The 27,377-nt window shown below is 43.8% G+C and overlaps 1 protein-coding gene across 1 annotated transcript in view; it reads left to right on the top strand.

Moving 5' to 3' along the window:
- Positions 1–5,500, top strand: part of LOC147633040 (Nuclear transport factor 2 (NTF2) family protein) — a 22,855-nt gene extending 17,355 nt beyond the window's left edge. Inside the window, 5 exon segments of the mRNA XM_086806037.1 lie at positions 4,576–4,730; positions 4,819–4,885; positions 4,985–5,036; positions 5,113–5,126; positions 5,129–5,500. Of these exon segments, the coding sequence (XP_086662163.1) occupies positions 4,576–4,730; positions 4,819–4,885; positions 4,985–5,036; positions 5,113–5,126; positions 5,129–5,193 (353 nt within the window). The 3' untranslated portion in view covers positions 5,194–5,500.
- The last annotated feature ends 21,877 nt before the right edge of the window (positions 5,501–27,377 follow it).

Below are 27,377 nucleotides of genomic sequence, written 5' to 3' on the forward strand. Positions count from 1 at the left end.
GTGCAAGAGAGAGAGAGATATGGAGCAACTATGCTGAATATATTGAAGTGATATAGTCCCAAGCAAGAGACAGAAGTAGTCTCATAAGTGAGGGAGCAAAAGATAGACTAGGCAAGATACAAAAGTGAGAGGCCAGCCCACCTATTTATAGGTGGGGAGAGCTGGCCGACTGGAAATGTTGAAGCTAGCTGACTGGGCATCTGAAGCCGGCCGACTGGAAAAAAGGCATCCAGGCTGAGAAAAATCCGAGAAAAATATATAAAATAAGGGTGGCCAGCAGCCCACAATCAAGGGCCATGCAAAAGGGACCAAAAGGACACCAGACATGGGCAAAAACTGGGGATGAATGTTCTAACACACTACACCAGTACCAGCTTATGTCCCCACTCAAGGATTTGTGCCTCATCCAAGTATTCCACCTGCGCTGAGTGCCCAGCCTTATATCCCATATTATGGATTACCCTCGCCAAGTCCTACACTTGTGTTGGGTATTAGTGGTTATTCTAGAGTACCACCTAATCCTCTACACTCCGGATATGGGTACCAGCCATCCTGGATCCCACCATCTCCTTCCCTTCATGTTTCTATGTTCAAAGATGCTTTCACAAAAAAGACTCATTTCAATGGGTCTAATTACACCACCTAGGCTAACCTTATGGAACATGTTTCACTTCCCTAGTTTCTTGGAACTTGGTGAAGGGACTTGAACCGACACGACACCCCTCACTAGCACCTCCTGAAGTCATCCGCTATTGGAAAGCTAGGAATGTCACTGCCATAGTGGAGCTCATGCAAGGTCTTCTACCGAAGTTTCATTCTGGTCTGAACACCTTCACTCCTGATCTCCACTTCCAAGTCTTTGATGAGGAATTGAGCATCTGTTCACTGATGTCCACATGCATGCTTTCCCTTAACCTTGACACAGCGGTGGGTCACCTGCCGGAATTGATCATGCAGAGGGCTTAGTGAAGTACTGGGTATGCGTACCTACCCTCAGGGGATGCTTCCTTTGGCTTCGCCTGTTTGCAGACCACTCCATCTGCTACCCTTCTGCATTCTTCTTGCTGGAACTGTGCACCTTCCTTGGGACATAGCTTAGTGGGCTGAGCCTGACTGCACTGATACCAATGTTGCATGCACGGAAGCCTTGCTGGCTAATTGACATATGATTAAGACATAGAGGAGAGGGAAGAGAGAGATTGAGTGTCAAGTTTTCTGTATTACTATGGTACAAAAAGGTAACTGATTTGCTTGTACATGAATTAGGCCTGTGGTCAGCCCCATAGGGGCCCTCTTCTACATATGTTCTACTAATACTATGAATGAATGATGATTATGAACTAATTAACTTTGCCGAATATTGAATGGTGCTTATATATGAGCTTGAGGACCAAGTCAGCCAGTATATACTGTTGTCGGCCTGTTTTGGGTGGACAAACAAATGTTGCTTTTCCTCATTAACTGCTGCGCTTCGTTGTTGCTGTCCACACCCTATGCCTTGCTAATGGCCCTTCTGTTGCCTGTAACTTGGACAGCACTGTTGGCTGCCGATAGGGTGCCCTAGGCCCGTCATGCCCTTGATAACTTATGTGCTGCTCCTGAAGCTGTTGATGTTGATGATGATGGTATGGATAATGGTGCTGATGCTGATGCTCCTACAAATGGTGATGCTTCTGATGCTACTGATGATGAGGATGCTTATCCTAATGCTGCACTAATCAGGGATTTAGACAGTTCATGCCGAAGATTAGCCATGGCACGGGTGTGCACGTGACAAAAACAGAGGTAACAACCCCAACACCAACAACTCGAATTGCCAAAACAACCAAGGTGGCATCAATGCCCCAAATTGGCGGTCAAGAGGGGGTAATACTCCAACACCTACTCTGTAGGGTCCCCCACCAGGGAACCATCAACAAGGCACTGGTACAAATTGGCCTAGATCTTTTCACTGGCAAAACACTGGTCAGGTTGCTCAAGGTCAGTATCCTTTGCCCCCCACCCCCCCCCCCCCCCCCCCCCCCGAGTCAATATCCTTTGCCACCCCAGAAGGAATGTTTGATTGGTCTTCTCTTACACCTCATCTCGGCCCCTCAGCCAATGTCGCTCATGCCACATCTAAGTTAGACTCTGGCCACTCTTCCGAAAGGAAGAAGAAACATTGGGCTAGACGAGGCAGTAAGCGTATGGAAGCTTCTGCCCTCGTTCAGATCTATCAACTACCTGATGATCCATCTGTGTCAATCATCGAAGTCCACCCAACTCTTCCCTATGGCCATCTGGTCACGTGGATAGTCGACATTGGAGCTACACACCATATGGCACACAATGCCAATATTTTCATCTCTCAACGTCATGCTAAGGGTGAAGTTCGATGTGGCTGATGCTGATCAAATCTGTTGGCACTGTATTATTTGACACTACCACAAGCCCCAACCAGGCAACCTTAGACAACGCCTATCTTGTTCCTAACTTGGGTCTCAACTGACTTTCTATTTCCCAGCTGACCCAACTCTATCGTGGAGTTTACTTCAACAGCGAGTTGTCAAGGTAATTGTTGAGACTACCGGTCTCGCTGTTGCCCGAGGTCAAGCTGAGAAGGATGGCTTATACTGGATGTCTACCTTTCTATTTGTCATTCGGTGTCAACCATCATGATCATCAACCAATGCAACCAGCAGTTGCCATCAACCAACACGTCAACAAGCTAGTGCGATAACACCTGTGCAGCACACTCAGCAGCAGCCCGGTGATCACTGATCTTTGACATCAACCAGCCAGCGCAGCATACCAGCAGCCGTTGGCGCAACGTATACACATCTACAACGCTTCACCACCTGCTCACTGTCGCAGCCGCCTGAACCCTCATCAACGCTGATTATCATCAACTACACTTCAGCAGCCCTGCGCATCACTTTGAGCCATTGGCTCTATTATAGCAGAAGCCCAGCTGATCTATGCGCACATCTTCACCATTGTCTCTACCATTGCAGCGTTTCTGCTCCCTCTGTATTCGGCAGCACACCTGCGTCTAGTGCAGTCCTGCGTTTACAGCATCTACATCTTCACGGGGTGCCACCGCTGTCCCCGACTCGAGCCTTTGTCCCCGACTCGAGCCTTCGTCACCGACCAAGCCTCTTGCTTCGACTTCATCTTTGCTTCTTCGCCGGTCTACTACTTAGAGTCACCTCACATCATAGGGCCTCTTGTACTGGATTACTTCACCATTATACATACACTCATTCATCCATTTCATGCTGTGTTGATTTGCTCCGATCTCTCACACATCTGTCCTTTCATCCTTTTGCCCTCATCAGTGAGGTCTCCCTCACACAGTGATCATACCACAGGTGGTAGTTCTTGTCTTGTATTATATGAGCCGGGTGGCTACGTTTGCACTCCTCACCACAATCTTCCTTTCTTCTATTTTGGACCCTTGTATTGGGATCGCAAACTCATTACATCTGTTGTCTCTAAAGTATAAGGCATTCGTCATGATCTCGATTATATGAGCCAAGTGGCTACTTTTACAATTTACATTGAGAGGACTATCCTCTCCTCACATGATCATGATCTCAAGTATATGAGCCAGGTGGCTACTTTTGCACTTTACATTGAGAGGACTAACCTCTCGTCACATGATCATGATCTTGATTGTACATGTAGCTAGTCATTTCATTTTCATTTTTCTTTTCCATGATCCAGTTACCTCATGCAACTACTATAACACTTTGGTCTCATTGACCCTTGGGTTTTTTGTTGCAAATGTTTAATATAACTTTCTTTCTTTCTGCCTTGGCTTCTCCGAAATTTTGTGAAGTATCAATAGAATGGGGAGGGATCCTTTGCCCACTAACACAAGTCAGCTGAACACCTCTTTAGGATTTGCTCTTGCTTACCTTTCTTTGTAAAGAAGCCCTTTGCATCTTCCCTTTACATTTTTGCAAGCTTTCAAATAGATCGGGCTTCATAATGATGTATAGTTGTCTCTCTTGGTTGAGATAGGCTGTCTGCATTTGTCCTTAGATGCATGTGCCATGACAGTCGAGGACACTTGTACAGGGTAGTCAGTGTATGTGTGTGTCTCGTCGTATGGCTACCAATTAGGGTTACTGTTAGGGCAAAATCAGTAGCGAATCAGCGTGGAGTAGAAATGGACTTGTTTTAGGCAGTTTTGGACCAGTTTTGGGCAACCTAAGCATGTGCACACCAGCCTAGCCAAGGGGGCCAAGAGTTGGGCAACTTGTTAAATGACTTTTATGACACTTTTCAAATGCTTGCAAACAAAGGGCCAAGGAAATGGCAGGAGCAGAAAAGACGGTCAGCAGTTCTAACAGTTAAAGTAGCTTCAATGTCAGAATTTTGCCCCAATATGCAAAGGTATGGTTTCCCAAGTGGAGGGAAAACTGGGTTTGTCATTCAGAGAAAATTTTCTAGGTATGCCCAAATTTATTGTTTCTTTCTTCGAAGCAAGTGATCTTTGTAAATCGTTATCTTTTGTCAGTACGAATATCATAAGGGTGGCTAATTATAGGTAGTTTCAGTTTCCTAATAACGCAATTTATCCTTCTGCAGGAAATGTGTCCACTGGAGTCTATGAAGAAGATTGTGAGTTTGCAGACCCTGCAGGTTCTTTCAAAAGCCTAAGGCGCTTCAAAAACAATTGTAGCAATTTTGGCTCTTTGCTGGAGAAGTCAGATGTGAAGCTAGTGAAATCAGAAGAGCTAAGCGTGAGTCCTTACTAGATGACACATCCATTTGAGAGTTTTCTCGCCTGTTTTTTGTCCTGATGGGATGTTCAGCTTTATTGCTGCACAGGATAAATTTGTTGCTTACTGGCGCTTCAGCTGTGTTTTGAAGTTCCCTTGGAGGCCAATCCTGTCTTGTAAGACATCTCTTTATGCAAATCCATACATTGGATATTGGTAAAGGAATATGCTTTGATTATTTTTATCAAATTGACATGTTGATTCTCACCTTGCAGCAACTGGCTTCACTGAATACTACTTTGATCCAGCATCTGGGAGAATTTGCAGGTAAATAACGATAAGGACATCAAGCCATTGTTCTGGATGGTCTTCTTTTATTTCTAAAATTTCAAAACCTGTGCAGGCATGTGGAGAATTGGATGTCCCGAAGATGGCTCTTCTGGGGCAGGTTTTCAAGCCTAATCCCGCCTTCAGGAGGACGTAGGGGTTGATCTGTTACAAATGATGGGACCTGATTTCATTCTTTTTTAAGCAGTGAAGGCTTTCTGTATCTACAGTTCAAAGCTAGCAGCCTGCCCTGCTTGTAGGCATTCAATGTATCCTTGGCTAGAAGACACCCGTGGATGGGTCTAATGTGTATTTCCACTGTTTACTGCCTCTTTCTGAAGTGAAAAATGAAATTGTTTCAAACAATTTCAGAAGGGTTTCAAATCTTTTAATGCCAGCCAGATCGTTGAACATTCAGCCAAGAAATCAACAGTTTTATGCAAGCGGAAGGCAATGCTTTATGACTGACTGACTCTGCGTGAATTATGCTGTGAGGGGCTCTGCTTCACTGCTCTTTCTAAGATCGATCTCTTTGATCAACTTTAAGGCCATACCTAAAAAAGTAGGTGATGGGGATGCAGCTTATGAGCAGAAGCATACTATAATGGCATTTCAGGGAGCTGGTAAACGGACTTTTCTGTTGGGTACCTCCTTATTGGACAGTAATCTAGAATCTAGATCACCATGAGCATAGGAGAGCCGATTTGGGTACAACAGCTTGAGTACATGGCCTATTTTTTTTTTTGGGTGCTAAATAGTCCCTAGATCTAGCCTCTACACACGTTAGTAAATTCATACTTACATAGTGTTATCAATAGTAAATTTAGTACGTTATATTTTTTTGTTACTCCAAGAAAATAGAAAAGAAAAATTACCTAAATCCACAGCTTCAAACAGTCTTACCACCATAATGTTGTGGAACCAGTTAAAGTTGTATTGACAACGTGCAGCTAGAACGAACTGGGATCACTTGCTACCTCCAGTGTGGCTATCATCTTGCATGCCCAATTGATACATCTTCCCACTGAACTTGGGAGGCTTCAGCATTTTGAGGATTTGGGCTCGCTCGATTCAAGAAATGTACAATGTGAGAATGCTACCATGGTGATGAAGAATGGGAATGGGAAGAAAAAACTAGAACTCGAAAGAGCCCCAGGAAGGAGATTGACATCGTTGATGCCAATGGCAATCGTTACAAAGAGTGATGACGCTCATGGTGTCTGTCCACTTTCTTGGTGACATGATTGGTGGCTCACAGTCAAATGGCGACTCCTGTGCTCTGGCCCCCAAGGCCACTCCATCTCTTGAGATCGTGAGTGACAACTAGAGTGTGCTCTCCAGACTTCATCTACACAAATGTGCCTTGAACCCTTCGAATACAGAGAGGAAAAGCATGAGGAAAGAGGAGCAGCCCAAGGCACTCTAAGTATATCACTCTGGCTTGAGCCGAAGCAAAAAGGGATGTAGGTGGTTGGGTTACCGAGGGTAGCTTTGTGCTTATCAGCTTGCGTAGCAGCCGGTGCCAGAAAGAAAACTTTTCCCAAACCTAACTATGCTCTAGTGACTATATGGGCTGACCCCTGATCAAGCAATGAACACAATGGAATGCTAAAAAGAAAGTGTTCAGGCTTTTTTATAAAAACCCTAGTCTGAAAAAAGGTGGTGGCTCGGTTTTTTAGGAAGGTTGCAAGAAGGATCGTGCTCGCTGAAGCCTTCGCCCCTCCACCTTGGTCGAGCTGCCGCTTGTTCGCACCCCCCCTCCCTGCCCTCGTGACTTAGCCTCTCCCCGCCTGCTTGCACCCCCCCCCTCCGCGCCCATGTTTCTTGTGCCCCCCTCCCTCCCTTTTCACGCCCGTCGCCCCCTGCCCGCCTGCCCCAGTTTCCCTCGCGCCCACCGCTCCCCCCCTTCTCCGCATCCCGCCCCCCTTGCTGCCACCGCCCTACCCCCCTTGCGCGCTTTCCTCGCCCCCCCTTTCGTTCCCCGCTGCCCCTTTTTTCTCCGCCTCTGCCTTCCCTTTTTTTTTTTCTCTCCGCCGCCATTTGCCTTCCGCCCCTTCCCCCTGTCTTCCACCCCCCCCCCCCTTGTTTTTCCGCCCTTCCCTCTCTTCCCCTCCCCGCTCTGTTTTTTCGTGCAGCTTGGCTCTTGCAGGACCCCCCGTTTATCGCTTCGCCCTCGACTCAGCTTCAGACTCTGATGGAGGTTCCTCCCGCCCCACCTCAGAGGGACTCTTCCGCAGCCCCCTCACCCGCCCCTGAGGATACCCCCATCAGGCTTTCTCTTTCGCCAGAAGAGGAAGCGAGCCTCGCCGCAGAGGTGGAACGCCTCCATGCACATTCCACCATCTGCCGCATAGTTGGCACTCGCCCCAGTAGAGGGGAGATCCGGGATCTTCTCCAAGCCCGCCTTCTTGCAGATGTGGGCAAGATCCTAGACGTTCAGTTATTGGGTCACGGACACTACTAGATTGAGTTCGAGACAGCCCAGAGCGTGGCCCAGGTCCTAGCCATGAGTCCCCTTGACATCAGGGGCACTCGGGCTTTCTTCAGACCTTGGCAGCATGGTTTCGACCCAGCAGCGGCCGAGCAGGGAGAGCACCTATTCCATGTTACAGTTTGCATTCCTGGACTTCGCCGCGAGCACCTTCCGCTCCTTTCTAGGATAGGATCACTCGGTGCTTGAGACTGGACCCACAGCAGCGTCAGTGGTGGCTAGAGCAGCTGGCCTGCCTTCGGTCAGAGTTTTGGTTCCTGATATCTCCTCCCTTCCGAAGGTCATTCAGTTACCTAGGATATGGGGGGGATGGATCGATTAGAGAGTGGGAGTTTTCAGTGCTCCCGAACCAGTGTTTTATATGCAGGCAGGTCGGCCACTTGGCCAAGGCCTGCTCTCGCAGGAGACCCCGACCTCCACCGCAGCAGCAAACCCCCGATGGCCCGCCCACAAATGCGGCTCGACAGGCAGCCTCCGGGACACCTGCTCAGCCTACAGAGACCTCGGATTGGCAGCTTGGACAGGGGCGCCGTAGAGGGAGACAGCCACAGCAGCATGCCCAGAGACCGACGCAGCAGCAGTCACAGCCTCAGCATCACTGGGTTCCAGTGAGAAACAGCTTTGCTCCCCTCCAGGAGGAGACCCCAGCGTAGACTGAGGATCAAGAGATGCCAGCACCCCCCCTTCGCCCCCACCCCCCCGTCCCCCCCTCTCGCCTCACTTCCACCTTCGCCTCCTCCCGTTCCCGCTCCCGCTTTTTCAGCGGCTCCTTCCCCACCCCCTTATCCCCCCTTCCTCCCCCTCCGCTCGCCTCAGCTCCCCGAGAGGCACTGGCAGTACCCTGGCCCTCACCTGCAGTCCGGCGGGCACTGAGCACCGACCTTGCTCGAGCACCGCAGAGGAGACCTACCATGCCGATTCGTGCTTCACGGATATCCTCTATCCGCAGTCGACTGAGTAGTCTCGACACTAGACAGTGCTCGGAGGCTTTCGACTACTCCTTCACACGTCTTTTTGGAGCGGAGGGCCCCCATGAGCCAGCACCCATCAGAGTTCATGTGGTGATACCTCCGGCCCGAGGGGAGGAGGCACTTGATTCAACGGTGGCCTTCTCCTTACCTCTTTGCGGCACTAGCGACCGGGAGTGGACTCTGGATCTTGCTCTTAGTATTTTGAAGACTCAGGCAGTTGAGTTTTCTCACCATGTGAGCGATTTGGAGATGACAGATGTGATTGGCCGACTCTGGGAGTTGGCACATTTCTTTGATACGGGGAGTGCGGATGCCTCCGGGATTCGACATTTGGTGGTTCGCATAGTGGCAGACCTAGCACGAGACCCTGGCTATGTATGCATACATGAGGTTTCTCTCTCCGAGCGGGAGGCAGTCGCTATGGGACACAGCCACTGGCGCCTGGTCCGAGACTCTTGTAGCACACCGGGTGGGCAGATTCGTAGCCGCTCGGATGGGGATTACTCTCCATCCAAGCAGCTTGTGAAGGCCCGCCGTATGGCTGAGACAGCCTCCACCTCAGCAGGTCATCCATGAGGATCATCTCATGGAATGTACAGGACCTTGGCGGCGGAGCTTCAGAGATGCCTGGTTGGGGGCAATATTGATATTCTGATGATGCAGGAGCACCATTTGAGTGAGAGCTGGATTCGGAGATATGGTTCGGTGATGCCTGGTAGATGGGACACATTTTGGTCTGCAGGTTTTGGCCCCATGGGGGGGCAGGGAGGAGTATGTATGGTCATTTCGGATGTATGGCGGCAGGCCATTGTGGATCGCGAGGTCATTGTGCCTGGTAGAGCACAGTATGTTATGCTGAGGATGCACGATGAGCACTTTGGTATGCTCAATGTCTATGCGCCCAACCATGCTAGTGCCAGAGTAGAGTTCTGGACCCTTGTTACAGATGCATTGCCCGAGACTGCACATTGGTGTGTTGGGGAGACTTCAACATGCTTGAGGACCCGGCCGATAGGGTGGGAGGCAGTCATGTTAGAGTGCACGGCACGGAGCTTGCAGCTTGGGAGCGATTTTGTATGACACTGCGGATCACTGATGCATGGCAGCATGAGGCTCTCTCTCGTTCTCAGGACAGTCTTAGTTTTTCTCGGTCGGATCGCCGGCAGGGAGGGACTAATCTAGCACGGATTGATTGCTTCTATGTGGGCGACAGGTTCGGGGAGCGTGGTGGCTCCGTTGGCATTCTCGCTGGCACCTCTTTTTCAGACCATGCGCCAGTTATCTTGACACTGGAGGAGAGGACACGGGAGACCAGCTTGCAGTTGAGGATCCCAGAGAGGATACTTACAGATCCCAGTCTTTCTAAGGACATTGAGAGGATATGGCATGATAGCCAGAGCTCTGACCTGGATGCAGCAAGCCAGTGTGCCCAGGGACTCATCGAGCTCAGCTCTTTTCTGCACGCTACAGCCTTGACACGGCTGGGAGAGACTCGAGAGCGGGAGCGTCGCTTGAGATGTAGCCTTGCTTCGCTTCAGCGTCTTCAGGAGTAGCTGCGTACATGTGAGTGGGTGGCGTCCCAGCTGAGCCAGGCACGCCAGGAGGTTAGAGAGGCAGAGGAGCAGAGACATGAGTTCTACTATCATCGCCAGGCCTCTCAGTGGACGCAGCTTGGCGATAGAGTGATTGGGGAGTTCTTTGAGATCCCCGCCATGCTCGAGCAAGAGTACGCCAGCTCAGGAGGCAAGACGGATCGTTAGCCACTGAGCCCGGGGAGATTAGAGCCATTGCCACTGAGTTCTATAGAGACTTGCTTTCAGTGGAGCCAGCCACGGAGGCACGTGATGCTTGCAGACAGACTGTGTGGGCCCATGTGCAGAGGAGGGTCACAGATCGTATGCGCACAGTTTTGGGTGAGCCCCTTTCAGAGGATGAGCTTGTTGAGGCTTTGAGCGCCCTTCCGCGTCATAGTTGCCCTGGGGAGGACGGATTGACGCCTGCCTTCTTTATGCACTATTGGGACCTTTTGGGGCCAGGCCTCCGCAGGGGCTTTCAGTATGTTTTGGACACTGGGGTGATGCCATAGAGCTTTTCAGAGGGCTTGATCTTTCTGATCGCCAAGGGGGAGGGAGTGTCAGATGATATTCGGCATTGGAGGCCTATTACGATCCTCAATACTGTCTACAAGGTCCTAGCAAAGGCCTTGAGTTTGAGGATCCAGCCCTTCCTTGGGGAGTTGATTCATGCTACCCAGACAGGATTCGTCAAGGAGCGCAGTATCCTTGACAACATTTTCACCTTTTGGGAGGCGACGGCCCGAGCTAGATTTCTCGGTGAGGACTTGGTCGTGATGCTTCTCGATTTTGAGAAGGCATACGATAGAGTCGATTGGGGTTTCCTAGAGGGCACTATGCTTCGCCTGGGTTTTGAGCCAGACTGGATTCGAGGAGTGGCGGCTCTATACTCCACAGCTCGTAGCGAGGTGTTGATGGCAGGAGGACGGGGGCCGAGTTTTGAGTTGACCAGATCAGTCCGTCAGGGATGCCCTCTCGCCTCGTTCCTTTTTCTCTTCTTTGCAGAGGCTATGAGCATGTATCTGACAGCACAGGAGGTTGGTTTGAGAGGACTCCAGCTTCCAGTCCGGGGTGAGGACCTGCTCGATTCTGAGTTTGCTGATGACACGGGATTGTTTCTGCATGGCCAGGAGGCCAATCTACAGAGGGCAGGGCAGTCGCTACAGGTTTTTGGTGTGGCTTCGGGAGCATTGATCAATTGGCGCAAGACAGTGGCTTTTTGGATCAGTAGCGCCCCCGCTCCGGCATGGAGCCCAGACCCGGGATTTAGATGGATTCCTCCTGGCACAGCAGTGCGGTATCTGGGATGCCAGATTGGACTTGATTTGTCACCTGAGTAGCAAATCGCCCCGCTTCTTCTGAGCATTCGGAGGAAGCTTTTATATTGGAGTACAGCTCGGCTATCCTTGGCTGGGAGGGTGGTGGTGCTTTTAGCGACTGTGTGGTACATCACGTCTTGCTGGATCTTCTCGAGCTCTTGCATCAACCAGGTACAGAGGCTGATCAGGAACTTTCTTTGGTCTGGGCGGGATGGTCAGCCGGCCTGGGCTAAGGTTGCTTGGGTAGTTATTACTCTTCCGCTGGCCTAGGGGGGCTTGGGCATTATAGATCCAGCTGATCAGAGTAGAGCCTTGTTGGGGAAGCTTATTGATCGGGGGCTGCTTCTAGGCGCTGAGCCTTGGAAGGAGCTTCTTTTTCAGCGGCTGCAGGCTAGAGCTCTCCCAACAGGGGGCACTTGGGCCCCAGAGATACGGTGGATCTTCATAGAGATGAGGAGGACAGGCCTCAGTAGAGGATGGGAGGACAGATTTGCCTTGAGCATCCTGTGAGCTTGGGAGCTGCTGAGACCGGGGCTTTCTCAGAGACCTCCCACTTGCAACCCTTGGGCAATGTTTGTCCATTTGTAAGTGGACATGATGATGTCTATGTTCATGTCTATGATGTTATGTCATGATGATGTAAGCACCTCGAGCCATCGATGATGTAGACTAAGTGATGTATGTGTGTCTCCATTAAGGGGGAAAAAATGTCATGTCTATGTATGCCACATTACCTTCTTAGGATGAGATCCATTTTGACACCAAAGGGAGGTGTTGAAATATATTGCTTATCATGTCGTATATAGGTCAAGTCATGTATGGGGCACATGTATGTGGGAATAAGGTAGAAGAAGATTAGAATGTTATGAAATTGGAATAGATGCAAGCTAAGGTTGTTAGAAGATGTGAATGGATGAATGTAAAAGATGGTCAATGGTCAAAAAGTAGGCACATGGAAGGTGCAAGGATGCACAAGGCATGTGAGCATTTATAAACACATGGATAGTGCAAGTGTGCATAAGAGCTACATATGGATGTAACAAGCTCATTCTCATAATGAAAAATGTGAGCCCTTGATTAGTGTTGATTTTATTCTTAATATTTGTGATTAACTCTATATCCTAAACTATGCCTTATCTCACATTCTATCCACCATAGGTCTCTTGTGCAATCTTCTCATGGCTCATATCACTCTTTTTTATGGATTTCATCATATAGTCCTCCCAACATTTAGCAGCAGATTGGTATGAATCATGGTATAACCAAGTATGCACTTGGTTATACCATGAGACAAAGACTCGGGGTGGATCACCTCCCACCACTCTAGTATGAATTGGGACGACTCCTCATTCATTATGCTCTCTCAGGATGTTAGTAACCGAGTGATCAGATATAATTTATTAGGACTATACTACATGATACTTGGATACAACACATGAGCCACTCTCATACATGTAAAGATGCATGGAGGAAGCGAGCTTGAGCTCTTGCAAGCACACACACACTCACACAAACCCTAGAAGAGAACACATAAGATAAGAGGCTGAAAATTGTTATTCTTCTTCTTCTCAACAAAAGGGTTCTACCAAAAGATAAGGGAAATACAACATACTAAAGTATATGTGCATGCGGTCCATAATGTGAACACGTGTTATGGCTCACCCAAACTTTCCTTGAAACACATCTAACAAAAGATTACCTGGTGAATCGCAAGTGTTTTGAGGATCTTTCCAATGGTCGAGCTTGTAATCCTTGAGGTTTCTAAGCTCTACAACTCCTTGAGAAGAAATTCCATCATGCCTCTCGCGAGAGCGTTGTCGCACCGTCGCGTTGCACTACGTATACCTATTCCTCCTCTCTCCTCACTTCACTCACACACTCACTAGCATATGGATTAGAGAGAGATTAGCAAGAGGATTAGCAAGAGCAAGACTCTATTCCACAATGGAAGAGTTTTTTGTATCATGAGAGATATTTACTTACATACATGGCCATAAGTTTTCACAATCACTTAAAGTGTGGCCGGCCAGGCACTTTAGGCTCATAAGAGGCCTAATGCTATTACAATGACCACTCTCATAAAACATCACATGGAACTTCATCCTAGCTTACCACCACACGCTCTTGAAGCGGGAATCGCCCATAAGTATTCCACTGGCACAAGTTTTTATTTGGAGAGGTTTACAATTTGAAGGAAAATTCTAGGCGATGGGTTATACCATTGACCAGGCTTTTGTCCACCAAGGCCCCCCCATCCAGAGATGTACCTGGAAGCTTGTCTCGATGATGAGGCTCTGGTGCAAATGTTCTCCAATGCATAAGTATGGATATGTACTCATGGAGCTGCTATTACATTAACTTAGCCAAAAGAATAGTAAGCCATAAGCTTAACAAAAATGTATTGGCTATTGAAGATCATTGGGAGTTGCTTGTGATATTCTACGACTTTTAGGTAGGCCATACGATGACTCCCTTTTGTTTTTGTCTTTTTTTCTGCTACAACCTTGTGAGCGATAGGTTCTTGTGGCCACTCTCCTTTTTTAGAGAATAGGTTCTTATGTCTTTCGCGTAGCTTCTACACTCATGCTTCTCATCTAGAGGGGTGAAAAGAGCATTATGAGTTTTTCCTTGATATGCTCATAAGTCTCCATTGCATATGTGGGTATTGATTCTTAAATTTGTGGTTGGCGAGGCGGTAGGTACAGCTAATGGTTGGTTTCTATTTGTGGTAATTGAACACGCAAGCTCTTATGTATGTGTTTGTTGCACGATAGGGATTGAGTGGCTTGCTTGGTGTTGCTTGGACCTCCATTCTTGTTGAAATTCAGATGAAGCTACTAGGGTTGAAGGAGTTTATTTGATTGCTATAGGGAATCTTTCAATGTCAAATTTGAAGTGAGTGCAGTGATTGATCACTTCAAGGAATATTGTGAAGTGTTCCTCCCGTTGTTCGATCTTGGTAACCATATGAGGAAATTGTCATCATATAATCCTTATTTTTGAAGCACGTTCACAGGCACCCATCTTTGTATGAGTGCATGAGATGCACGTACATACGTATGGTTGAACCATACTCCAACACTCCCCCCACGAACAGTGGTTTTGTGAGGGAGTGTGCAATGTGTATGCTATAATGTGCAAGTGTCTTACATTGGTTGCCTGGATGAAAAGGGGCATGTAAAATGTGAGGTAGTGTGCACAGTGTGTATGCTATAATGTGCAAGTGTCTTACATTGGTTGCCTGGATGAAAAGGGGCATGTAAAATTTGCAAGATGAGAGATGCACAAGGAACTGCATGTTGGAGAAGAGAACATCAACAATCATCTTCACACACGAAAGAGGGCACGGTTGTGTGACAACTATGTTATGAACAAATCGGAGAAGATCGAAGTTGAACAATGATTGCCATAGAAGTGATCAAGAGTTGACATGTGATAATCTTGATGACTTTATTTCTCACAGTAAACCTTGGGAAAACAAAGGTTATGGTCTTCAACACATCCCCTCTTTTCACATGTCGACTAAGTTTCACCTACATGGATAACCTAGTGGAAATTGCGCACTCATATGTGTACTTAAGAGTCACTTTTATCGAAACCATTCTTCTTGATGAGTCATGCTCTGCATAGGCTGGATTGATATGAGGGTATGTTTCTTTCACTCGCATGGAGAGAGAGTGCTTCAAGGCCCATTTGTAGGAGCCAAGGACTCTAGTATTAATGTATGGAGCACCCTTTTGGGCACGTGATCTCACAGCAGCCAATGGCTGAAGATAGAGAGGCCTCAGTTCATGATGCTCTCCCATATAATGATACGTAGCAAACCATTAGTCCCACACGATATTATCCTGGTAGAGTTTTCTGCAACACCCATGGTAATATAGGCACTCTTCCAGATTGTCATAAATATTCACAAGAGTAGTGCCATGGCTCCTTGGAGACTCCCGAGGCTCGTCCTATAGTGTTGAAATATGGTGCCCGTTATGTATGGGGGGCACATGTATGTGGGAATAAGGTAGAAGAATTTTAGGATGCTGTGAAATTAGAATGTGTGCAAGCTAAGGTTATTAGGTAATGTGAATGGATAAATTTAAAAGGTGGTCAATGGTCAAAAAGTAGGCACATCGAAGGTGCAAGGGTGCACAAGGCATGTGAGCATTTATGAACGCATGGATAGCATAAGTGTGCATAGAACATATGGATAAGAGCTACATATGGATGTAACAAGATTATTCAAATAATGAAAAACACGAGTCCTTGATTAGTGTTGATTTTATTCTTAATATTTATAATTAAGTTAACTCTATATCTTAACCTATGCCTTATCTCATATTCCATCCACCATAGCTCTCTTGTGCAATCTTCTCATAGCTTATATCACTCTTTTTCATGGATTTCATCATGGTATTAGAGCCAAGGTACCTCATTTTCACTCCCAACACTAAGCATTAGCAAGTATTAATATTATTATTAGTGTTAATCATAATTATTAGCAATCTTATCTCCTTTTTTCACTTGGTTGAAAACAAATAGCTAGTTGAAGACTTGGCATTGTCAACACACCACGCCATTGCCTATGATCTTCTACAACGGCCTTCAGCTCCAGGGTGTAGCCACGACTTGGAGGAATTGATCAGATTCCCTTGCAGAGTCGCGTCGATTGAATGCGATGCTTAAAATTTGGAAAAAATTAGAAATTCCTTCTCTTTACATCAAATCAGCTTAAAAGGAGTCATACTCTAGGGTTTTTGCATGCTCCGAATCTGTTAAAAGCGTCAAAAACATCAATGGAGCAATCTGCCTGGAGATCCAAGCTTGCGTTTCTTTTTCATTAAGGTTTTATTAAGTCTACTAATTCTTGATTAAACATTGATTAATTCCAAGTATAAGTAGCTTAACATTATCTTCATTCATTGCTATTTCACTCTTTCAAAACATTTAGCTCAGATATGAGTATAACTATCTCAATTGATCACTCAAAGGTACTTTTTTTTTGAGATTAGTGAGTGATTGGTAATTTTAATCTTGCTTAGCATCGAAATTTGAGCTAAATTTGTTCAACTCATTGTAAGAGGATTAGACACTGGTGAGATACAATTGAAATGTCAATAAGACCTTCTTCATGGTGGCTACCCATGGATAAATTTAGTGGTGAAGGATTCCATACATGGCAAACAAAAGTCATGTATCTACTCATGCACAAAAGAAGCTTTGGGTGCATGGCAAACAAAAGTCATGTATCTACACACAAAAGAAGCTTTGGGGGGTAGTAACTAGAGATGAACTCAATGAAGGGAGTGAGGCTAATGTCAAATGATGGATACATAAAAATAGAAAAGTCGTGGCCATCATTGGGTCAAGCCTTGGGGATAATATTATTCATCACATCAAAAAACAAAGAGCATGCCAAAGAAGCCGAGGATAAGCTAGAGAAAGTATTTGGAGCTAGGGCAAAAAAATTAAAAATAAATATGAAAATATAGTTTTATGGTTTTGATATGGAGTTCAAAGACTCATTTGTGGAGCATGTAGGTAAGATGAAGATCATTATGATGCAACTTGCAGGTATCAAGACACCCAAGGATAAGAAAGATGCAATGCAATCTTAATCAAAAGCATGCCTCAAAAGTTTTCTTTAGTGGTAACAACTCTTATTAATCTTCCAAATCTTACTCTTGAAGGTGTTAAATCTTCTTCTTCCTTGTTTGAAGAAGATAAGAAACTAAAAGGTACATAATAAAGCTCAATAAATAACATGGATGCTACATTCTTTAACAAATCCAATGTCAAATGTAACCATTGTGGAAGGATAGGGCATGTAATGGCCCAATGTCATTGAAACAAGCTGAATCTTATATGTGATGCATGTAGCAAGGTAGGCCACCTTGACAAGAATTTGATTGGTCAAAAGAGAAGCAACAAAGCAACTTGATGGTGGAAGCAACTCATGAGGATGCTTCACAAGAACATCTTTTCTAGGTGTAATGATGTATGAGATGATGTTTTATGTCATATCTTATGTTGATGTCTATGTCAACCTTGGGCAATATTTGTCCATTTGTAAGTGGACGTGATGATGTCTATGTTCATGTCTATGATGTTATGTCATGATGATGTAAGCACCTCGAGCCATTGATGATGGACTAAGATGTCTATGTCAACCTTGGGCAATATTTGTCCATTTGTAAGTGGACGTGATGATGTCTATGTTCATGTCTATGATGTTATGTCATGATGATGTAAGCACCTCGAGCCATCGATGATGGACTTAGTGATGTATGTGTGTCTCCATTAAGGGGGAAAAAATGTCATGTCTATTTATGTCAAATTACCTTCTTAGGATGAGATCCATTTGGACACCAAAGGGGGGTGTTGAAATATATTGCTTATCATGTCGTGTATGGGTCAAGTCATGTATGGCGCACATGTATGTGGGAATAAGGTAGAAGAAGATTAGAATGCTATGAAATTGGAATAGATGCAAGCTAAGGTTATTAGAAGATGTGAATGGATGAATGTAAAAGGTGGTCTCAATGGTCAAAAAGTAGGCACATGGAAGGTGCAAGGATGCACAAGGCATGTGAGCATTTATAAACACATGGATAGTACAAGTGTGCATAGAATATGTGGATGAGAGCTACATATGGATGTAACAAGCTCATTCTCATAATGAAAAATGTGAGCCCTTGATAAGTGTTGATTTTATTCTTAATATTTGTGATTAACTCTATATCCTAAACTATTCCTTATCTCACATTCTATCCACCATAGCTCTCTTGTGCAATCTTCTCATGGCTCATATCACTCTTTTTTATGGATTTCATCATATAGTCCTCCCAACATTTAGCAGCAGATTGGTATGAATCATAGCATAACCAAGTATGCACTTGGTTATACCATGAGACAAGGACTTGGGGTGGATCACCTCTCTCACCACTCTAGTATGAATTGGGACGACTCCTCATTCATTATGCTCTCTCAGGATGTTAGGAACCAAGTGATCAGATATAATTTATTAGGACTATACTGCATGATACTTGGATACAACACATGAGCCACTCTCATACATGTAAAGATGCAGGGAGGAAGCGAGCTTGAGCTCTTGCAAGCACACACACACTCACACAAACCCTAGAAGAGAACACATAAGATAAGAGGCTGAAAATTGTTATTCTTCTTCTTCTCAAAAAAAGGGTTCTACCAAAAGATAAGGGAAATACAACATAAGTACTAAAGTATATGTGCATGCGGTCCATAATGTGAACACGTGTTATGGCTCACCCAAACTTCCCTTGAAACACATCCAACAAGAGATTACCTGGTGAATCGCAACTGTTGTGAGGATCTTTCCAATGGTCGAGCTTGTAATCCTTGAGGAGGTCTCCAAGCTCTACAACTCCTTGAGAAGAAATTCCATCGTGCCTCTCTCGCGAGCATTGTCACACCGTCGCATTGCACTACGTATACCTCTTCCGCCTCTCACCTCACTTCACTCACACACTCGCTAGCATATGGATTAGAGAGAGATTAACAATGGATTAGCAAGAGCAAGACTCTATTCCACAATGGAAGAGTTTTTTGTATTATGAGAGATATTTACTTACATACATGGCCATAAGTGTTCACAATCACTTAAAGTGTGGTCGACCGGGCACTTTAGGCCCATAAGAGGCCTAATGCTATTACAATGACCACTCTCATAAAACATCACTTGTTGGGACTTCATCCTAGCTTACCACCACACGCTCTTGAAGCAGGAGTCGCCATAAGTATTCCACTAGCACAAGTTTTTATTTGGAGAGGTTTACAATTTGAAGGAAAATTCTAGGCGATGGGTTATACCATTGACCAGGCTTTCACCCACCAAGGCCCCCCATCCAGAGATGTACCTGGAAGCTTGTCTCAATGATGAGGCTCTAGTGCAAATGTTCTCCAGTGCATAAGTATGGATATGTACTCATGGAGCTGCTATTACATTAACTTAGCCAAAAGAATAGTAAGCCATAAGCTTAACAAAAATGTATTAGCTATTGAAGATCATTGGGAGTTGCTTGTGATATTCTACGATTTTTAGGTAGGCCATACGATGACTCCCTTTTGTTTTTGTCTTTTTTTCTGCTACAACCTTGTGAGCAATCTAGGTTCTTGTGGGTACTCTCCTTTTTTAGAGAATAGGTTCTTATGTCTATCGCGTAGCTTCTACACTCATGCTTCTCATCCAGAGGGGTGAAAAGAGCATTATGAGTTTTTTCTTGATGTGCTCATAAGTCTCCATTGCATATGTGGGTATTGATTCTTAAATTTGTGGTTGGTGAGGCAGTAGGTAGTACAGCTAATGGTTGGTTTCTATTTGTGGTAATTGAACACGCAAGCTCTTATGTATGTGTTTGTTGCACGATAGGGATTGAGTGGCTTGCTTGGTGTTGCTTGGACCTCCATTCTTGTTGAAATTCAGATGAAGCTACTAGGGTTGAAGGAGTTTATTTGATTGCTATAGGAAATCTTTCAGTGTCAAATTTGAAGTGAGTGCAGTGATTGATCACTTCAAGGAATATTATGAAGTGTTCCTCCCGTTGTTCGATCTCTTGGCAACCATATGAGGAAATTGTCATCATAATATCCTTATTTTTGAAGCACGTTCACAGGCACCCATCTTTGATGAACATTAGGGGTTAATGGTTGATGCCCTTGAGGCTTCTTTCTTTGAGAATGCTTGGGGAACTTCTTGATGTGCTTGGGAATCCAAGCTTTGGTATTACCTTGGTAGTACCCTTGAGCTTGCAGTAATCTTTTTGGTACCCACACTTGATGAGTGACTGGAGTTCTTTGAGGAACTCGCTTAGGCTATTGTGGATGAAGTTGTGGAGTACTTTTATTCTTCTTTGGTCTCTAAGTTTTATGTTGAGAAAGAGGATTTGATTTTCAAGGCACCCAAATTGGATTGGCACCTTCATAGTAGCCTTGAGATACAAGTAGCTCCTTTTCCACCCACATTTTGATATCATTAAGATACCTTGATTTTGGATGTCGTGGTGGAGTTTTCTTTTTGGTGGAAATGGAAGGTTTGGGGCCCTCCTTCACATTGGTGGTGCTGGGGTTGTGGTTTTGAGACTCATAGGCATTGTTGACGATGAGGCTTGAGTCTCTTGTGGAGTGGCTTTCGATGATGAGGCTTTTGAACATGCACCTCGCTCTTGTGGGGAGCATGTTCAATGAGGTGTTGTCAAGGTTGACGCTTTTCCTTTGCTCCTGTGGGGAGCATGTTCAATGAGGTGTTGTCAAGGCTGACGCTTTTCCTTTGAGGTCCTGTTTAGAGATAGATGGTGGTTGTGCTTTGGAACTTCTTCAAGAATAGCTGTTGTTGCTGATTGCGAGGTTTTGGTATTGGAATTTGTTGGTGAGAGAATGGAGTTGAAGGGGTAGATGATTTATAGGAGTCGATCATTGATGCAAATGGTAGGTGCAGTATGAAACCGAAACCATACTGCACGGAAGAGGATCAGTGTGAATGGGAATATGAAACCGAAAACCATAGTGTGCGGAAGAGGATCCAATGGATTTCTATGATGTTGAACGCAAAAATCTACAAGCCTCTTCCTCTCAGAATCCCCTCTACATATTCCCATTCACTTTCATCATCTTCTTGGCTCTCATCTTTTTCAAGGGTATCCAATGTGTACAATGGCACACTCGATCCTTTGACCCCATTGTAATTGAGGTCTATTAGGAAACTTCCGAATCCTCACAGCCCTATTCTATGTAGCTCTTAATGTCGTGGTATAATTCATGGTTAGCCTTTAAAGGTGTAAGGGTTGAAGCTATGCTAGCTTCACCACACAAGAGAAGAGCACTCCTCCAAATGAGAATTTGAGAGATTTCTTAAATTTTGTGAGGGATTCATCACATTCCTCATGTGTTGTTTCAATTGAATCCTTCGTGCAATCTTCCTTTGATGACCCTCCTTGGTTTGATGAGTTCATGTCTGTAGTAGAGAGCACGTCTTCCTCTTGAAAGAAGCTACACTCCTCTGATTTTTATATTTTGGTTGCTTTTTTAGGTTTGATATTATGAAGTTCAATCACAACCGATGATCCTGTATGACACTCAACAATGCTAAGCATGCTCTCTTGAGCTTACTTTTTGCGTTCCACATATGTCATGTGATCATGATTTTCAATTGGGGGTGGTTGGGTGAGTTCTAGTTTCTTGATTGGACTGTGAGGTGCATTGAGTGATGAGTTAGAACTCGTATCATCCTCACTAAGTGACGTACTATAACTTATTTCATCTTTTGGCTTTCCTTAGATCGCCATGTTTTCATTATGTTTGTTCATGCGACGAGAACGAACTTTCTTTTTTGCTTTTTTGGTCTTTGCCTTACCCATGGGTTTTGTGGTTTGAGTGGTAGCCTTTGAGGTAGATGCTTATGCATCATGTGTAGCTTTTGGCTCTTTTGGGGTTAGAACCGCCACAAGCTCCTTTCCCTTGTCCTTTATTTCAACCTTGTTTTCGACATTTTTTTTGGCCCTTGTTTTTCTTGGGGTTAGAAGGTTTTGCATCCTCTTTTGGTTTTTGTTTTAAAACATGCTCCTCCACCCATTTCATAGTGTGTTCTTTTGCATTCTTCTTGACTATTTCTCGTGCCTTGGCTTGCAAGCGTGTAAACATATTCAAGGGTACCATAGACAATTGCCCATTTTGTACACTCAAGATGTTAAGAGTTGTATTCTATGAGACAGGTTGCATTGAAACAACTCGCCTTGGGTAATATTGGAATATGTGATCAATACCACATCATTCACATATGGGTTGCAAAGTGTCAATGATTGTGGGTATGGAAGTATTCCAAACTATGCATTCTGCCACTTTGTGTGGTCCATGACAATAGAAACATTGAAATGTTTGCTTAGCTACTTCTTGAGCAGTTTTCACCCTTTGAACTGTATTCGTTTGGGGCATAGGAGATTGAGGTTTTGAGGTAACTATAGGTAAATTAAGACATTGGGGGGTGTGTTGTGACCAAAGGTTTTGCAATATATGTAGTTCAAAAAAATAGTCGCATTGCACGCATAATGGAGATTGGGATGGACGTTAGTGATGGCAATGAATACAAGGCATTTTGCCCATCACCTTGAGAGGCATTAAGGATGTTTGATTTTGAGGAAGCTCATCATCTCTTGGAGATGTCAGTTCAAAGCTTTTAAGCAATGTAGTGTAGAATTCAAGGAATGACAATTCCGAGATCAATTTTTCTTTAGCCTTTTCTTCAATTGGTTTAGATGAGGAACATCTCGTATTATGATCATCCCCCATCATGTTATCATCTAAATGTATTGCTTCTTTACAACATTGATCGAATGTTTTCGAATTGGATATAATGATCAAGTTGTGTAAGTTGTTTTGCTTTATGCCCATCATGAAACATCTCTTCAATTGAGCATTGTTAATTTCTCCAATGGGTTAGATTGTGAGTCCAAGATTTTTATCTGAAGGATAAAAATCTCTAATGGTTTCGTTTTGTTTTTGCTCAATCGAATAGAGTTCTTTTGCTGCACTCCACCGGTCACCTTGTCTTGAAAAGCCATGGAATCAAGGATGTTTTCAAGGTCCTGAAATTTGTCTTAAATCACTGGCATCAATGTGATGAACCGTCGACTAGAAGAAAAGGTTTAACGCATGTACCTTGGTGGGTCAGTTTGGATTTCCAAAGGCTTCACATCTTTGCTCAAACATTTGTATAAATTGAACAAGATCAGTCGTACCATCGTACTTGCCCATGATTTTGGAAATCTATACCACCATGTTCTTGTATGAATCAGTAAGGCCGTGTGTGGGTGCTAATGTGAGTAGGGACTCACTTAGTCCTTGGCAACCCCCCTTCCTAGATTAGTCAATATGTCCAAGGTGTGGGCATCTAGGGGTTGCAAAGGGTTGGTTCTTAGCCCTTCTAGAAGTCTAGGATTTGTGGTAGGTCTAGGCAAGAGACCAAATCCCTAAGGAATTAATGTGACAGGGGGTGCAACACCCGATGACACGCTTATTGTCGACATGGCAAATGGTATTAGGAGATGTATTTGGGGCATGAATCTCAATGGCTCAAAGATTTTAGCCATTGGTTTTAGTTTGGTGTGCGCCCACGTAATTCCTCTATCGTTGCCATATCTTGATGTTTAATTGCTCCTTAGTGAGCAAGCATATGTGGTGTTTTTTTTTGCTTTTTAGGTTTTCTTATAGCCAGTACAATCTTAGGAAGTCTGCTGCACCCTTCTCTAGGTCAAACGAGTGTCCATTTTCCTTGATTTTCTTAAGCGCTAAACGCACGTGAATGACCTCTTAGAGATATTTTTTTGAAAAAAAGTGTGTGCCACTAGTATCCTAGATGGAAGTCAAGGTCTCAAAAGCACATGTGAATGCCCCTAGGATGAACTTTTCTAGAAAAGGTGCATGCGAGTAGCATCTCGATGGAAGAGGAAATCTCAAAACCTATTTTTCATCAATGTCTCGAGTTGAAACTTTTTTTTGAAAAGATTTTTCTTGTTTTGCAGCCCTCTTTTTAATGTGTTTCACAGATTTTATTTTTTGTTTTTTTGCACAGGCCTAGTTCACGATGTGAACTAGGTGCGGTTCACAACGTAAACTAGGGAGTTCACGGATTTTTTTTTGCATGGGCCTAGTTCACGATGTGAACTAGGTGCGGTTCACGACGTAAATTGGGTAGTTCACGGATTTTTTTTGCATGGGCCTAGTTTACGACATGAACTAGGTGCGGTTCACGACATGAATTGGATAGTTCATGAAATTTTTTTTCTTTTTTTGCATGGGCCTAGTTCATGACATGAACAGGGTAGTTCACAAAAATTTATTTATTTTTTGTGCAGGCCTAGTTCACGATGTGAACCAGGTGTGGTTCACGACATAAACTGGATAGTTTGCACTCTTCATAAATGACCCCCAAAATGAAAAAATTGACAACTCATTGGTATCTTTTCATTCAATGCTCATTAGCCTTAATGAGTTATGGAAAAAGGTACTTCAGAATTAATCAAAGATTAATCCTTTCACTAATCTTTCTCTCTTTTGGACTAATTAAGAGCTCTAATTAACCACTAATCACTAATTAATTAATACCATTGAGCACATCATTGGATAGAGCATGAAATTGCTAAGCTATGTGCATCAACTAATGTATAAATTAATCTATAATTGGAGATTAATTAATCTATAATTGGAGATTAATTTAACTCTTAATTCTAGTCTCTTCTCTTTATGCAAAATTAAGCAAAAGAGAGGGAAATTCCTCCAATTGATAAAATAATTGATGTAATTAGGTGTTTTGATGCATCTATGTGTTCTCAAAAACACTAATTTCAATCTCTTACATGATCAAATTTGATCCCAAAAATATATTTTCAAGTTTTTTGCCTCTTGAACAGGATTAATCACCCCTTAATGACAAAAACTAGTCAATTAAGGAAGATTAGTCGATTTCAGAGTTTTTAAAGGATTAAGCTACTCTTAATACTTGCTAACACTCTAATGTATACAAATTAAACAAAAAACACACAAATCAAACAAAAATTAATGATTTTAGCTCTATGTTTAAAGAGAACTATAAAATCACTAAAAATTACATTCTATTGTATTTTTTGATGCAATGGAAGCAAAAAAAGCCTAAAACACTCTATGTGCAAGTCCTTGGAATATTAAAAACCAATTTAACAACAATAAATTAAGCTAAAAATTAAGCAAAATGTAAAAAAAACAGGCATTTGTAGTGGGCAATCTCTTTTAGCTAATAAAGGAATTTCCTTTCAAGTTATTTTGTTGGAACATCACATGTAAAGTTGGGAATATAGTTGCATAATCTGATTAAGCATTATATAGTCCAAAGTCCAAAGTCAATGTATACACCTTGTCCCAAATTTGGGCTGATTCCATAAAATGCTAATATCTTTTACATATAAACTCATATGAGATTCTCATTTTGGACCTTAAATCTTTACATAATATAGAGCTTAACTCGATTTTTTGAGAAAATTTTAAGCTATCTGTCTATTTGCTTTAAATATTTCAAGGTCTTTAAAGTGTTATAATATATGCCACTTTTTGCACCCACAATCTTGTAGATAAAAAGAGTGGTAGATAGTGAGACATTAGTATAATGTGGTGATTAGTCAAAATTACAAATCCAATGATTGGATTTTTAATGATCTCTTTTCCAAAATTCTTCTAGGCCATCAGAAGGCCTACAAATATTAATAATCTAATTAGTAAAATTACATTTTTGATGTAAATCATCTAAAACCTATATGTATTGGTGTACTTGTAATGGTGCATCTATGAAAAAAAAAATGGATCGCTCTAAGTATGAAAATGTCATTTTTTATTATTTCATCATATTTTGATTATTTTTTATTAATTAGACTAATTTATATTAATTTAAGTTATATTGGATTAATTTGAGTGCATGTGTATTTTCTATTAGCTGCTTGATCTCATTTGAAGTACCTTGCCCCCTAAATTTGCTCTCCAAGCATTGTTCCCAGTCCTCATAAATTGGACAAAACTGGACACCCTGATCTTGTAACCTACAAAATCACCATCAAAACCACATCTTTTTCATGAGAAAACAAGACAATGGGCAATAGGTACTGCTAGAAAAACAATGGAAAAAGCCAAGGGATGGCTCCCTAGCTGCCGCACCAAAGCGGTGCCAAAAATATTATGGCTCACTTAAGCCCCCCTTGAAACACATCTAATAAGAGATTACCTACTAGTGAACCGCAACTGTCATGAGGATCTTTCCAATGGTCGATCTTATAACCCTTGAGGTCTCCAAGCTCTACAGAAGCAATTCCACCACGCCTCCCATGACGAGCATTGTCACACCGTTGCGTTGCACTACGTGTACCTGTCCCTCCTCTCATCTCACTTCACTCACACACACACTCAGTAGCATGGATTAGTAGAGCGAGATTAGCAAGAGGATTAGCAAGAGCAAGACTCTATTGCACAATGGGAGAGTTTTTTGTATTATGAGAGATATTCAGTTATATACATGGCTATAAGTATTCACACTCACTTAAACTATGGTCAATTGGGCACTTTAGGCTCATAAGAGGCCTAATACTATTACAATGATCACTCTCATAATATATCCATGAATTACATCACTTGGGACTTCATCCTAACTTACTACCACATGCTCTTGAAGCGAGAATCGCCATAAGTATTCCATAGGACCACTACAATCACTTGTCCAAGTTATAGATTTAGATACCATTGCTTCATATCTTGAATGTATGACCTTTTGGTGTATCTACCTTGACTCCTTAATATAAGATATTGGTAGTAGCTCTTGTTAACCCTAGGAATGGATTAACAACATGTCAAGTGAGTGAGTTGGTAAGATAAGTATGCTATAACTTAGTGGTGGACTAGTAGTAGTAGCTGGTGTAGTCTAGCCGTAGAATCACTGGGGAAGATCTATCATGTCAGCATCCTACCAAACATGCCAGTGATGTAAGTGGCAGAAATGGTCACCCAGGCATATCATAAGTGTCAGCTCGTGTTGAGCTTGACATCTCAAGACTCACCCTCAAGCTCAACTTCATCTCTAGGACTCTAAGTATAGTCTGGAATCTGTGAAGCTTCTTTGCTCCCAGGGATTTCATGAAAATGTCAGCTACCTGCTCCTCTGTGCCAACATACATGAGATCAATGTCTCATGCTAAGACCCTCTCTCTAATCAAGTGATAGTGGACCTCTATGTGTTTGGTCCACACGTGAAAAATCAAGTTCCTCACCAACTGTATACTACTTAGGTTGTCACAATAGATGACAACTTGTCTATCAACCTGTAGCCCCAAATCACCAAGTAGCTTACGCAACCAAGCTACCTCACATGATGTCATTGCAACACCTCTATACTCTGCCTCTGTACTCGACAAGGCAAGTATTGGCTGCTTCTTGTTGCTCCATGTCAC

Source organism: Cibotium barometz, chromosome 12 (genome assembly GCF_041138505.1).
Source record: "Cibotium barometz isolate CiBa-2024 chromosome 12, ASM4113850v1, whole genome shotgun sequence".
NCBI lineage: Eukaryota > Viridiplantae > Streptophyta > Polypodiopsida > Cyatheales > Cibotiaceae > Cibotium > Cibotium barometz.